This window comes from Cyprinodon variegatus, unplaced genomic scaffold (assembly GCF_000732505.1).
Source record: "Cyprinodon variegatus isolate N-32 unplaced genomic scaffold, C_variegatus-1.0 Scaffold330, whole genome shotgun sequence".
NCBI lineage: Eukaryota > Metazoa > Chordata > Actinopteri > Cyprinodontiformes > Cyprinodontidae > Cyprinodon > Cyprinodon variegatus.
In genome coordinates, this window is record NW_015150783.1 from 78,549 (window position 1) to 91,455 (window position 12,907).

Genomic DNA, 12,907 nt, shown 5'->3' on the forward strand with positions numbered 1-12,907 from the left:
AGTTAAGCAGTCAAAAATTAGGAGCAATATTTAATGTTATTTAGAGTGTTTTAAGAGAAAAATAAGGGGGTTACTGGCACGCCATACAGATTAATATCCATACATGTTAAAATAAAACTCAAACAGAAATATATCATGTAGAAATTTCTGTTATAAGGACACGAGCTTAGTTTAAAACAAATGTATGGCGCAGCTCCATATATATAAGTCCCCTTAAGGAATAAAAAAATAATATTTTTGTAAATTTCTTTGAACTCTAAAGTCACTTCAGTTTATGCAAGTTTCGGCCGCTAGATGGCAGCATGTCGCAGAGTGATCCCTACACCGAATCATAGAAGTAGAAGTTTGTCAGCAGTAACAGCAGCGTGCTTTCAGTCATGTCCTAACACCAGGCAGACGCACTTAGGAATAAAATCTAAAATGTCGTTTGAAAATCTGACGAAAACTCTGCAGGGTTTACTTATCAGTGAAGATCTAACACCTGGAAATGGCAGCAGGATCCTCCAGCTGTTTGTCAATAAACTCTCTGAATCCTCTAGGTTTGTGAAACGTTTTCTAAGTATCTATGCACCGTTTATAACCTAATAAAAACGCCACTTGTTTAAACGAACAGGAGCAGCGTTAAAAGAAGCAAGGAGCGCAGTTTGGATGAGGCAGTCCAGCTCATGAGGCAGATCTCAGAGGAACAGCTTCATGGTTTGGAGGAAGAGCATAAGCTGCTTCTGGTCAGACTCCTCCTTTCCCTGCAGCTGGAGATGGTCAACATTTCCACAGCCTGCCGGAAAGTGGACCGGGTGAGCTCCACAACTTGATGCTTTTCTTGTAAAATAACATAACAAAATAATATATAATGAAAACTGAATCTCTGCTCCACAGATGCTGCAGCATCTGGCAGAAAATGTGGATCAGCATTTGGTTTATAAAGAAACCCTGCACATCTTTGACTCCATAGTGAAAAGTGATCAGGTACACACACCATCATTGGTGTTTGGATGCTTTGTTTTCAATTATACTGCACATTACACATATAACAAATTATGAACTGATGCAAATTAATTCACCTGGGGAGTGTTGGCCTACTGGTTAAAGCAGTGTGTTGTGATCTGAGAAGGTTGCAAGTAGTAGTTCGATCCCCACAGCCTGCACTCTGGGTCCCTGAGTAAGACCTTTAACCCCACACTGCTCCCCGGGCGCCTCACAATGGCAGCCCACTGCTCCCCAAGGGGACGGGTTAAATGCAGAGGTAAATTTCTCCAGTGTGAGATCAATAAAGTTCAATTATTATCTCAAGGCGTTTGAGTTTAAACTCAACTGTAACACAGTTTCTAGAGATCAGTCATATCATACAGGCAGATTAAATAACAGTTACTTGGAAGCTTACAGTGATGTTCAGTTTACTATTTAAATTTACCAAAAATAGTACCCAACTATTTCATCATGCCTTGACTCAAGGGTGTAACTTTGTCATGAAAGTTTGTGGCGACACTTGGGTGGTGGGTGATGGAGCTACAGTTACTCCACCCGAACGCTTTCATAACAAATAACCGATTCCGATGCCAAAATCGATATATCATGCATCCCTAAAAGAACAATTTCAGTTCTATGGAGATATATTTTATTGCATGTTGCATATCCCAGTAAATCTGTTTTACCTTAAATCTGCAGCTCTCCCCACCTCTCTCTGTTTAAAAAGATTTATGAACCTCTTTACTAATATAATGATGCCAGACACTAAATTTCAAGATACGTATAAGCTCTGCAGTCTGATTCTGTCTGTACTCTAAGAAAACATGTTAACCTGTAATAGGGAGTCATGGTCCTCTGACAAGCCAAGCTTTTTTAACTAGTGAAGAAGAACAAACTATGTTTTCTTAAGCTTCTTGCATTATTATACTAAGTTGTATAAACTTACAATCTGATGAAGTTTTTAGATGAAAAAGCTCAGTTTTTAGATGTCTAACATCTTTTTCGGTGGAATGATCTCTAATTTTTCAAACTTAAACATGAAAGTAGCTGCTGGTTAATATTCACTGAGTGTTGCTGTGTGTCTCTCCTCCAACCACGTAGCTACTTTGTACGCAGTGAAATGTGGCCATAAATCAGATGTCTCAAAGCGACAGATCTGATGATGTTACACTGAAAGGCGGGACACAGGAGCAACGGGAGAGAGGGAAAAAAACACGGACTAAAAACGCTCTGAACACAGACAGCTGCACCCAACCTCTGTTACCTTTAGCTAAAGTAAATTAACGGAAAGGGAAAGAATAGCAAAGATAATTGGTTGGGACTGTCCCCACCAGGCCTTCAGAAAGTTACGCCTGTGCCTTGACTATAACAAAACCTCAGTGGATAATCGACAGCTTGGTCAGAATGCTTGGCAGCCAGCTTTATGGTCCACGGTGACCTAAGAAATCATCTCAGAACTCATGTCTTCAAACTTCCTCTTAGATGGTTTGCTAGTGTTAAATGTTGGCTTTTTAGTCAACTTATTTTTTTATGTTTTGTATCTTAAGGTAAGCTTTTATTTAGTGCTTAAAAAGTCCTTCCCAGAACAGCTGTATTTACCATGTGATTAAGTTCATCACAGCAGGACTCTCCGTGTTGAGTGAATGAATACAGACTCATGCCACATTTCATCGTTTAAATTCAAATTTAGACTTTTTTTGATCAGTCAAAAAAGGTACACAAACAGAAAAGAAAAATATGGCTGCATGTGACAGAATTCGTTTGATCTAGGGCTGAAAAAATGAATCTGATTAATCGATTATTGATATCATCATTCATCAAGGATAATTGCCAACTATTTTAGTAATCGATAAATTGTTAATTGGAGTATAGAGACTGTGAAACATGTCTTTAGCTGACAGAGAGACCCGCATGGAGCAGTAATTATATCAAAATGTAAAAAAATATGTAAATATTTTGCATTTAAGATTAAAAAAACTTTTTCGTCTGTCAATATGCTCTATCCAGAACCCTTCAAGTGGAAACATTTTAGTTTCACCCAGTTTAATTTAGTGAAAAATTCTTTAAGGAACCTTTAGTTGTATGATTATTAATCAAATAATCTGAAAAAATAATTGACACATAAATCGATTTGCAAAATAATCATTAGTTTCAGCCCTAGTTTGATCACTTCCTAAAATCACTTCAGTTCTTGGAAATAATTTGGATTAATTTTTTCAGGTTCTTTCCTTGGAGGATCTGCAGAGAGGTAAGTGCAGAGCGACCATAGCATAGTATTTTAGTACGTCTCTGATCTAACATCTATTTAACTGTTTCTACATGATTCTAGCTTGTATGTTCCTGGAGGACAGTGCAGTTGGTCGGAGGATTTGGCTGGAATCCTGCGTGCCCATGCTACAGAGATTATCAGAAACTCTCCCTGCTCTGTTACAAGAGGAATCCCAGAGAGATGGACTGATCTGTTACACTGCTGTCAAAGTACATATATAACATGCAATAGGAATCACAGCGCAGAGCAGGCTGTATTGAAATAACCTCAACTTTCCTTCTAACATGTGAACTTTAACGGCTGCAGGTGTGTTTGCAAGTGTTTCAGCTGTTGTGGAGTGAAGTTGCTCCTCTGGTTTGGGAGGAGAACGGCAGCAAAGAGGCAATCCAGAGGATCCTGCAGGCTCTTATGGACATAATCATTGGACAGGTGTATTTTTTTTTTTTACAGCATATTGTCTGTCAGATGATATACATGTGTTGTTAAAGCTATTTATTTGACCCATCATGCAGTGCTGCAACAGGGACACGCGTCTTTTGGCAGGAACTGCTGTGGCGATGCTGATTAACACGGCGTCTCAGAGCGGAGCTGCAGACGCTGCAGCATGGAGCCTGCTGCAGGCCGCTCATCCAACCACCCGTAAATATCATTTATCATATTTTAGAAGAATAAATCAAGTGATCAATTAGGTGGAGCAAATGAGAGTTGTCGGGGTTTTTTCTGTCAATTCACAAGCCTCATTATTTTAAATTAGAGGAGATTTCTCACGACAAGCAGCCAGTTCAACACAGGGAAAAAGAAAGGATCCACAAAGCCCAGCTTTACTCACTGGGAGCTGCTAGTAAATTTGACCTACTTGAAACAGTCTGACAAAAAAGTAAAGAAGGTGAATTGTTTCTTTTTGAGCGTAAATGCTCTTTGTTCAGGTGAATCAAACTGTTATTTTGGAACAGTTACATGTTTTATGAATAAAAATACCTCAAAGTCAAATAGGAACATTTAGCAGATTGAACTGGAGGAGGACCAGCTGTATACCAGAAACAGATTTATTTTTAGCAAGGTGATGAAAAACCGGTGTAAAAATGTTTAACGTGCATTACAAAATAACTTGAAGAAGACCATTATAGAAGTGGAAAAAAAAATAAAAATACTTATTTTGTCTTCCATCTTTGGAATTATCCGTATAATGTCATAGAAACAGAATGATATAAAAATGTTCAAATGGTTAAACACCTGTAATTTTGGTAATACCAACAATGTTAGCCCTGGTGATGTTACTCTTTCAGGTTATAATGCATGAGCAGATTTACCGCACCAAATAATTTTTTCCCACATTTTTAGACACTTTTTTTTTTTGACGGACGGCTTTTATTTCTGCTGTTTCTCAGAACCCTTCCAGCTCACTGTGGGGGTTCTGCAGGTTCAGTGCAACCCAGCAGGGAAGGACGGAGTGAAGCGATTGGCTTTGAGCAGAGGCCTCCTCACCTGCTGTCGATCTCACATCTTACTGAGTCCGAACCCCAGCGGCCTTCAGGTGGAGAGAGTTACCATGAAACAGGTGCTGAACTTTCCAAGCGCAATGTCTATAATGCCTTCTTTTTTTTTTTTTTAAGACCTGTTTGCTGCTGGATGGTTTGTTTCCTCTTGTTTCTAATCTTTGTGCAGAGAAGCAGGACTGCCACTACTTTGCCTTTGAGGGTGAGTGAGATCCATACCGTCTGTTTGCCCCTTTAAGTTATTTGGTTTTCTGTTTAAACCCAAAACACTGTTGCAGTGTTAACTCTGTGGCTGAGGAGAGTGAAAGAGTGTGTTGATGATATCTGGAAGGCGACCGGCGCCCGCCTCCTGCCTGACGACAGCAGGCTGCTGCAGAAACTCACCGACATTATTTGGACCAATGCAGAAAGCCCAGTGAGTCATCGATCATTATTGTACAGCAAATGAAAATCCTCAGAAATAACACACACTGTCATGTTTTTGGCAGTGTTACTCAATGCATTTATTAGGTATTTTTTTCCCAGGGGGAAATAAATGTGAAGCCAATTAAAGGGGCAGGGCTCCTCACTGGTGCAGTGGGTAGCACTGCTGCCTTGCAACAAGAAGGTTCTGGGTTTCATTCCTGGACTAGTGTCTTTGTGCATGTAGTTTGCATGTTCTTCCTAAGCATGTGTGGGTTCTCTCCGGGTACTCCGACTTCCTCCCACAGTCCAAAAACACGACTGTTAGGTTAATTGGCTTCTCTAAATTCTCCTTAGGTGTGTGTGTGTAGGTTGTTTGTCTCTGTGTTGCCCTGTGATGGTCTGGTGACCTGTCCAGGGTGTACCCCGCCTCTCGCCCGTAGACAGCTGGAGATAGGCACCAGCAGCCCTTGTGACCCCAGCTGGGATAAAGCGTGACAGAAAATGGATAGATGGATTAAAGGGGGCATTTACCGATCAGATGGTTTGGTTTATTCTTTTAAAAATCCCATCACTTTCATCCTTATTAGCTTGTGTGCGTCTGTGTTTTGCAGATAGATGGGGTGCCTGAGCTTGCCAGCAGTGCCTTTACTCTCTTGCTGAACCTTTATGCCATGGACTCTGAGCAGTTTTGTGACACCAAGAGGAATTTTTATTTTATCCTTCTTGAGCGCTTATTGAAACTACCCTGGGAGGCAAAAGCCAAATACCACCGCCTTTGTGCTCTGCTGCCGTATGTGGGAACGGATCTGGTGAGCATTTAACAGTGTTTGGAAAGTTTCTTTACATTACTTTTAGTAACTGATGGTTTTTTTGTGTGTCTTTGTTCTTATTCAGATGCTGAATCGATACACTGAGGTTTCCAGTCATCTCTTGAAGTGCCTATCGACCAATCACCTGTCACCTTGTGCAGCAGAGTTTTATAAGTGTCTGATCCAGCAGCAAAGGCGAGAGTCTCCAGCTTCGCTCTCTGAGCTGGAACTCGCAGGACGCTGGGCAAAGAGCTGGCAGCCTTTCCTGGTGGAGGCTCTTACATCTGACATCACTCTTCTACAGAACAACAGCTCCACACATTTATTGCCCTGCACCTTTCAGGTTTTCTCCTCTGCCGTGCATCACCTGCTCGCCTCCTTAAACCCCAACAAGCCGGGCCATTTGCACGCCTGGGCGTGCATCCTGAGCTCCTACCGTGCTATCAGTGGCTGCTCGCCCTGGGCTCTGCAGGGAAGCTCCACCTTTTTAACACTGGAGCTGGCTCTTGGGGCTGCGGATGACAAAATCCGTCTGGCTGCTCTCAACCTGCTCTGCTGCAGCCCAAAGACCAGAGACGTCCCCAGCACAGAGGAGATGAAGATACTGAAGGAGTTTATTCCTGAGAATTTGAATTGCGAGTCCTCGCCTTTCCGACAGCACCTTCAGGCTGCAGTGAGAAGGTTTCTGGTTCGTATCAGAGATGGATGCTTGGCACACATCAGAGGAGAGAAAGGCAAAAAGAAAGATCCCAGCCATGAATGTAGAGAGAATATTCTGAAGCAAGGGATTGGTGAGAGAAAAAAAGAGCTAAAGGATCTGTTAGAAACTGCCATCTTTGATTTTTATGTCTCTCTTTTTTTTCTTTTTTTTTTGACATCATCCAGGCTTTGTGGAGTGGTTAGGTCAGCTTCCATACAGCTTCCTTTCACCTGGACACAGCTATCAGAGGAAGAAGACAGCGCTTCTGTTGCTGTCTGCAGTCCTGGAGACGTGCACAGACACCTGGAGCCCCGACAAAAAGAAAGGACAGCCACCAGGTGAGCCACTAAAGAAAAAGATTTTTTTATGGAGTATAGCACCTTCCAAAAGTATTCACACCCCTTAAACCTTTCCAACATCTTGCTGCACTGCAGACTCATAAGCATAATGTATTTTAATAGGATCTCATATGTAGGATCAAAGATGTGTTTGAAGGTGAAATGAAAGGAAATCATTTAAAGCTAAATCTGAAAAGTGCGGCTCACTAAAACCCTGGATCTCTGTACCTTTGGGCCTCTGATTGGCCCTTTCCTTGGTCTTCTGGTTAGTTTGCCTTGAATGCCTTAGTTCTGAGGTAACTCCATTCACTAATTGGGTGACTTCTGAGGGCCTTTATTCGGACTGGATTTACTTAACGGATTGTAGAATATAAGAGCTGGAATACTGATACAGATTGTTATTTGATTTCATTATTAAAAATGGACTTTGTTGATATTTCATGTAAAATCCCAGTGAGCAACATTAAAGCTCGCAGCAGAATGTGAAAAAGTTGAAGAGTCCTCTTACATGTGCATGTTCCTTTGCATCATACCTATTAGTTATTAATGTGATTTAGATATTTAATAAATAAGTTTGACTTAATTGCAGCAAATATAGGCCTTCTTATTGCCTGTGCCAGACAGAGAGGACAGTGGGATTTCTTCTGCAGAGCCAAGCAGCTGCTTCTGCTCAGCTGTCTAGAAGACTCTACAAATGAAGTAGGTTTATCTCAGCAGAGCCGTTCGTTTCTCCTCATCTAACCTGAATGAAATCTAATGCAAAGCCTTTTTATTTCTTTTAGATCAGGGAGCTCTCAGCCACCATTTTGTTGAAGTTTTTCCCTCCCAGTTTCCCTGCGGACATTGCTGAAGTCCTGGAGGTCAGGAGCAGCCAGCTTCTGCGCAGCCCTCGGGTGCAGGAGGCTCAGATGGGAGCGCTCATGGTGAAAATACTCCTCCAGAAGTAAACCTCGTCTCCTCTTCAGCCCTCATCTTTTAAAATGATTCACACCCCTTTAGTTTTAGTTTCCTTTACATTCTCAAGCCTCATAGTTTCAGGATTTTATGTGTTTAAAAAAAAGGACAGTTTAGAGAATTATTGTGAATAAGTTTAAATAATAAGTGGTTTTTGGTTAATGGTTTTTACATATACAATGCTGAAAGGTGTTGCATGCATTTATGTGGATTTATGTGTGAATATAAAAGCATAGCAAGCTTTCTATATATTTATCTATTATTACTACCAGAAATAGAGGTTTTCTTCATACTGTTATGCACTGTTATGGTCGTGGAAAAAAACGAACAAATAGTGCAAATAATCCTTTCCTTTTGTTACCTGCGTCTTTGATGCGAGGAACCTGTGTCTGAATGCCAGGAAGGGCATCAGGCATAAGAACTTTGCACTGGCTTAGTGCGTAGACCCCTAAAAGCACTCACTTTGGTCCACGGAAGATAAACTGCGGTTTTTAATGGTCCATAATTAAATACGAAGTTCCTAGCAGAACTTTGCAGAAGTCGATGCGTTCGATCTGGATGTGTTAGACATGAAACACGTTGAAAAGATGAAGGATTCCGGCCCTTAAGAGTTTAAAAGGACTTCCAGATCGAAACATTTCCTTTGTAACCATGGCTGAGTTGGTAGTGATGTACTCATATTTGCAGCCTATTAAAGGACTGTCCAGCATTTAACTGTCTCCATATTCCCATCTACTCTGATCAGCTTCCCTTTTAAACAAAAAAGGCATCCTGACAGCCTGATGTTGCCATCAGGGTGATTTAAAAAAAGTTTTTTTCCTCCAGAAATTAGGCTTTTTTATGTTGATGCACATTATGTAATACTTTAGTGCAGAGGTCTTCAACGTTTTCCGGGCCAAGGACCCCCAAACTGATAGCGAGATGGAGTGGGGACCCCCTAATTATATATATTGTATGAAATTGTGTTTTATCAATTGGTCCTATAATCACTCTTATTACAGATGGAGTAAAGAAACAAAAGTAATTTCTCCCTGGGATTATTGGAGTATTTCTGATTCTGTTGCCTGGTTGATGGGACAAGTGTTGTGAATGAAACGGTGCCCAGCTTGATAGAGCTGTGTGTCGCTGAATGTGTGCATTGAAGACTGAAAGACATCTTCTGCCTCCATTTATCTGCTTACTACAGTGTGTTGAATTCATGTTAATGTGTATTTAAATACATTTCAATTAGTGGAAAAAATTGCAGGGGGGAATATAAAAAAAAAGTCTAATCAACCAAAAGTTTTGCAACGCCCATGCAGTACCGCTGTGGACCCCCTAGGGGTCGTGGACCCCTGTTGAAGACCTCCTATTTAGTGCATAATTTTGAACAACAAGCTTTAAAAACTATGGTTGTAATGAAAATGTTTAATGGATGTTTGTTTTTAGATGATTAAGTATGGACTGTTCTTCCTGTAGATCAGGACATCGGTGTGACGACTGCAGTCTAGGTTTGTCTGTCAACCCTGGAAGGAATCCCAAAGCCTTTTGTGTTGTTAGAGACCTAGTGAAGGAGCTGGAGGAGCATTACCTGATGGCCAAAGTGGACATGATGGTCTCTGCCAGAACCAGGCCTATACATGGTGACCGTTATCAGCCGTTCATATTTATAATGATGAGAAATCTTTTTCTTAACTTGAATCTTATTTTTATGTTTCAGGCGTGTTATGTGCTCTTCAGAGGTGTTTGCTGCCGGCAGCTGATGATATCTGTTCTATAATTGACCGAAGTCTCATCACTAAGCTGTTGGATCTTCTGGAGAATATTTCTCTGCTGTTGCTTGCGGTTCTTCATGGGGACCGGGAGGCTTTTGTTGCTGAAAAATGTAATCAAGCAACATTAAGAAGCAGGGAAAGATCATTGCAGATCTTTTTTTTTTTTCACAATGCAAACTAAATAACTTTTCTTCTTTAGATGCTCCCCCTTCCTTTTGTGATATGGGAAACGCCATCAGCTCTCTGATATCCCGGCAGGCTGGAGGTGATCAGATGGATGAAGAGGATTGCATCCTGCTGTCTGAAGAGCACAGCCTAGTTCTCACCTGCTGCTGGGTCTCTCTTAAGGTGAAACGTCCACGATTTAGATCCCTACCTTCAACACAAGTCTGCTTTTAGAAAGTGGAAAAACTGATTTGTGCTTCTGCTCCATTTCTTTTCATTAGGAAACTGGAATTTTTTTAGGATCTTTGGTGGAGAAAGTTCTCAAAGAATCCAAACAACGTTCTGAGTGTCTTTGGGCTAAAGACGATTTAAGGAGGGCTTCAGAATTATTTAAGGATATTCTTCTAAATTGCCGCCACTGGGTATGTTTTTTTTGTTTTTTTTTTCAAAATATACAACTCTAATCAGCGGCGTGCATGCATTCATTATTATACTCACTAATGTTGAGCTTTACTAAATTTATTTTAACAGTTTTCCTTCCAGGATTGTAGGGTTAGATTCAACAAACAACCTCAGTTATTTTCATTACAGAAGTTAGGTTCCTTTAATTATCATGAATTATGACGAAAACACAAATAAAAAAGGCAGAGTGATAGAGCTTGGAATCCTGAGGTTCTGAGTTTAAGCCCACAGACTGCCACTCTGGGTCCCTGAGCAAAGACCGTTAACCTTACACTGCTCCCCAAGGGGATGGATTAAATGAGAGTTCATTTCATTGCTCTGAGCATGTGACAGTGTTATGACAATAAAAAAAAAGCTGTAAAAGATGGATATGATCACCATCTAATACTAGGTCCGAACGTACAGACGTAAATATATAACCCCTGGTTAAATGACTCTAACTTAGTTGTCCCTTAATCACACTATTGTTAAAACAGCCTATACTATGGTCTCAAACTATGGCCCTATCTGCTGCTAAGATCCTCAAACCTTTTAGGCTGTCTATTTACTTTCATTAAGACGGTCTATAATAGAATGAATGTTAACCTTAGTTTAAAACTTACTTTTACTTTATGAATTAAACCCAGAATGAAAATATATTTAGTATGTGGCTGGATTTTATTTTTCTCTTTTTTCAAACCTCTCATATTTAGTTTTAGCTTAAACATATAGATTTTTTTCCCCTGTGAATTTTTTCGTCTGGCCCTTTGTGTTTGGTTTCATTGTAAAGGGCTTTAGACATTAAATCAATCAATTTCTACATTTTCTATTCTAAGTAGAGTAACAGACCCTTAGTATGATTCCTCTGCAGCTATGCTTAAGAGCTAGTGCAGTGTTATCAGTTTTAAAAGCCTCACATTGATCCATTTTACAATGTAATTCCTAAATTATGATTCTTTAGCTTTTATACATCCAGTCTGACTGTTAAACATTTTACCATTGGGCTTGCCCATATCCACAGCAGCTGATTTCAGTTGAGTTTATTTCTTTATGTTATCTGTATTTGAGTTTAGTTTTTTTTTTTCACTTTAATCTTGTTATCTATATTTTTTATTCTTAGATCCTCAAAAGGTTCCTTGTAGAATCTTTAGCAGAACTTTAAGGTTTAAGTTACTTTTAGGTTGATATTGAAGTCTGTGTAATCCTGACTCCAAGCAGATCAGGAAAAAGTACAGATTTTTCAGTTAAAAATAGTTTCAGCTCTTTGTTAAATGATAAACCCATCTTGTAAAATATGCTGTTTCAATGAATCAACAAACACATTTCTTTTCTGAAATTCGTGCCCATAATTACAATGATGTTGAATATTCTCAAACCGATTTTGTTTTCATCCCCAGGGGGCAGTAGAGGGCTGCTGTTTAGGCTTCACAAAGTTCTGCACCTCTCTGCTGAGCAGCAATGATCCAGACCTTCAGGATATTCCAGCTCAGATACTCAAAGAAGTCAGTAGTTTTTTATGTTTTGCTAATAAAAGAAAACTTCTTCCTTACAGATGTGTTCCTCTCTGATATGATTTCAGGGACTGCAGGTTGTTCAGTCCCCCCGCTCGGCGTCTGTGACCCGACGTGCTGCAGGGTTGCCCATCATGATCCTGTGCGTTCTGTCAGCAGAGGAGGCCAGTAAGGCGAGGCCGCTGTTGACCCTCAGTATGCAAACTCTGTTAGAACAGGCCAGACGTCCTGTTGATGAGAACTGGGACCAAACCCTGGACCTCCCACAGGTCTGCTGGCAGTGCAGCAGCTTTCAGTTTAGTTTTATTTATAAAGAATAAATAAAATGCTATGTGTTCATTTTCATCCTGTGCACAGGTGTGTGCTGTTCACACTCTGCAGGCGTTGGTGCGCGGAGCAGGTTTGGGAGCAGCTGTTCTTCAGTTTGCTCCTGATGTGGCCATATTGTCTCTGACTCTCCTCAGATCTCCCTGCTGGGCCATGAGAAATGCTGCTTTGCAACTTTACAGTGAGACACAAAAAATGTTTTGCCTATTCACTATAATAACCTGCACCTTTAGTATTAATCTTCCTATTATTTTATTTTTTTTTTATGTAACATTTGTGGATAAAAACAGGAGCGCCGTTCCAAAACACATTCACAGACAATAACAATGCTTCTTTGCATACATGGTTGTGTTTTCACAATTAACAATGTAAAAGATAACAATAGCAAGGGAAAGAAATAAACATAATGTGAAATTGAAGTACTATTGGCTGAGGACCGAGGTTATAATAGTTTGGGATTTTTCATTCTACTTGAGTTTTTGGTTACTATGACTTTATTAATGCTTATCTTTTGTTTAGTTTTAGTTATTTCTAGTCTGAGAAGATCTAGTCTATGAGTTAGTCATAGTTTGGTTAACTTTTGGCAAAGGATTTAAAAGTCACAGCATTGTATTGATGAAATTGTCCATATATATTATAAAAAATGGTTGAATTATAGCTGACTTTACCTGAGTGCTGGGGAAACAAACCTTTTCAATGCTTCTCTGATATATATATATATATATATATATATATATATATATATATATATATATATATATATATATATATC

The 12,907-nt window shown here is 39.9% G+C and overlaps 1 protein-coding gene across 2 annotated transcripts in view; it reads left to right on the forward strand.

Moving 5' to 3' along the window:
• The first annotated feature begins 330 nt into the window (after window positions 1-330).
• LOC107091253 (thyroid adenoma-associated protein homolog) overlaps window positions 331-12,907 on the forward strand; it is a 19,494-nt gene continuing 6,917 nt past the window's right edge. For both annotated transcript variants that reach the window (XM_015385071.1, XM_015385072.1), the window contains exons 1-22: window positions 331-539; window positions 614-794; window positions 877-966; window positions 3,187-3,214; window positions 3,296-3,444; window positions 3,542-3,664; window positions 3,748-3,874; window positions 4,624-4,769; window positions 4,849-4,933; window positions 5,010-5,146; window positions 5,748-5,945; window positions 6,031-6,736; window positions 6,831-6,983; window positions 7,573-7,682; window positions 7,766-7,926; window positions 9,396-9,559; window positions 9,637-9,801; window positions 9,891-10,039; window positions 10,138-10,278; window positions 11,695-11,799; window positions 11,877-12,077; window positions 12,166-12,316. In XM_015385071.1, the coding sequence (XP_015240557.1) occupies window positions 421-539; window positions 614-794; window positions 877-966; window positions 3,187-3,214; window positions 3,296-3,444; window positions 3,542-3,664; window positions 3,748-3,874; window positions 4,624-4,769; window positions 4,849-4,933; window positions 5,010-5,146; window positions 5,748-5,945; window positions 6,031-6,736; window positions 6,831-6,983; window positions 7,573-7,682; window positions 7,766-7,926; window positions 9,396-9,559; window positions 9,637-9,801; window positions 9,891-10,039; window positions 10,138-10,278; window positions 11,695-11,799; window positions 11,877-12,077; window positions 12,166-12,316 (3,589 nt within the window). In that variant the 5' untranslated portion in view covers window positions 331-420. The remainder of the gene's footprint in view (window positions 540-613; window positions 795-876; window positions 967-3,186; window positions 3,215-3,295; window positions 3,445-3,541; window positions 3,665-3,747; window positions 3,875-4,623; window positions 4,770-4,848; window positions 4,934-5,009; window positions 5,147-5,747; window positions 5,946-6,030; window positions 6,737-6,830; window positions 6,984-7,572; window positions 7,683-7,765; window positions 7,927-9,395; window positions 9,560-9,636; window positions 9,802-9,890; window positions 10,040-10,137; window positions 10,279-11,694; window positions 11,800-11,876; window positions 12,078-12,165; window positions 12,317-12,907) is intronic.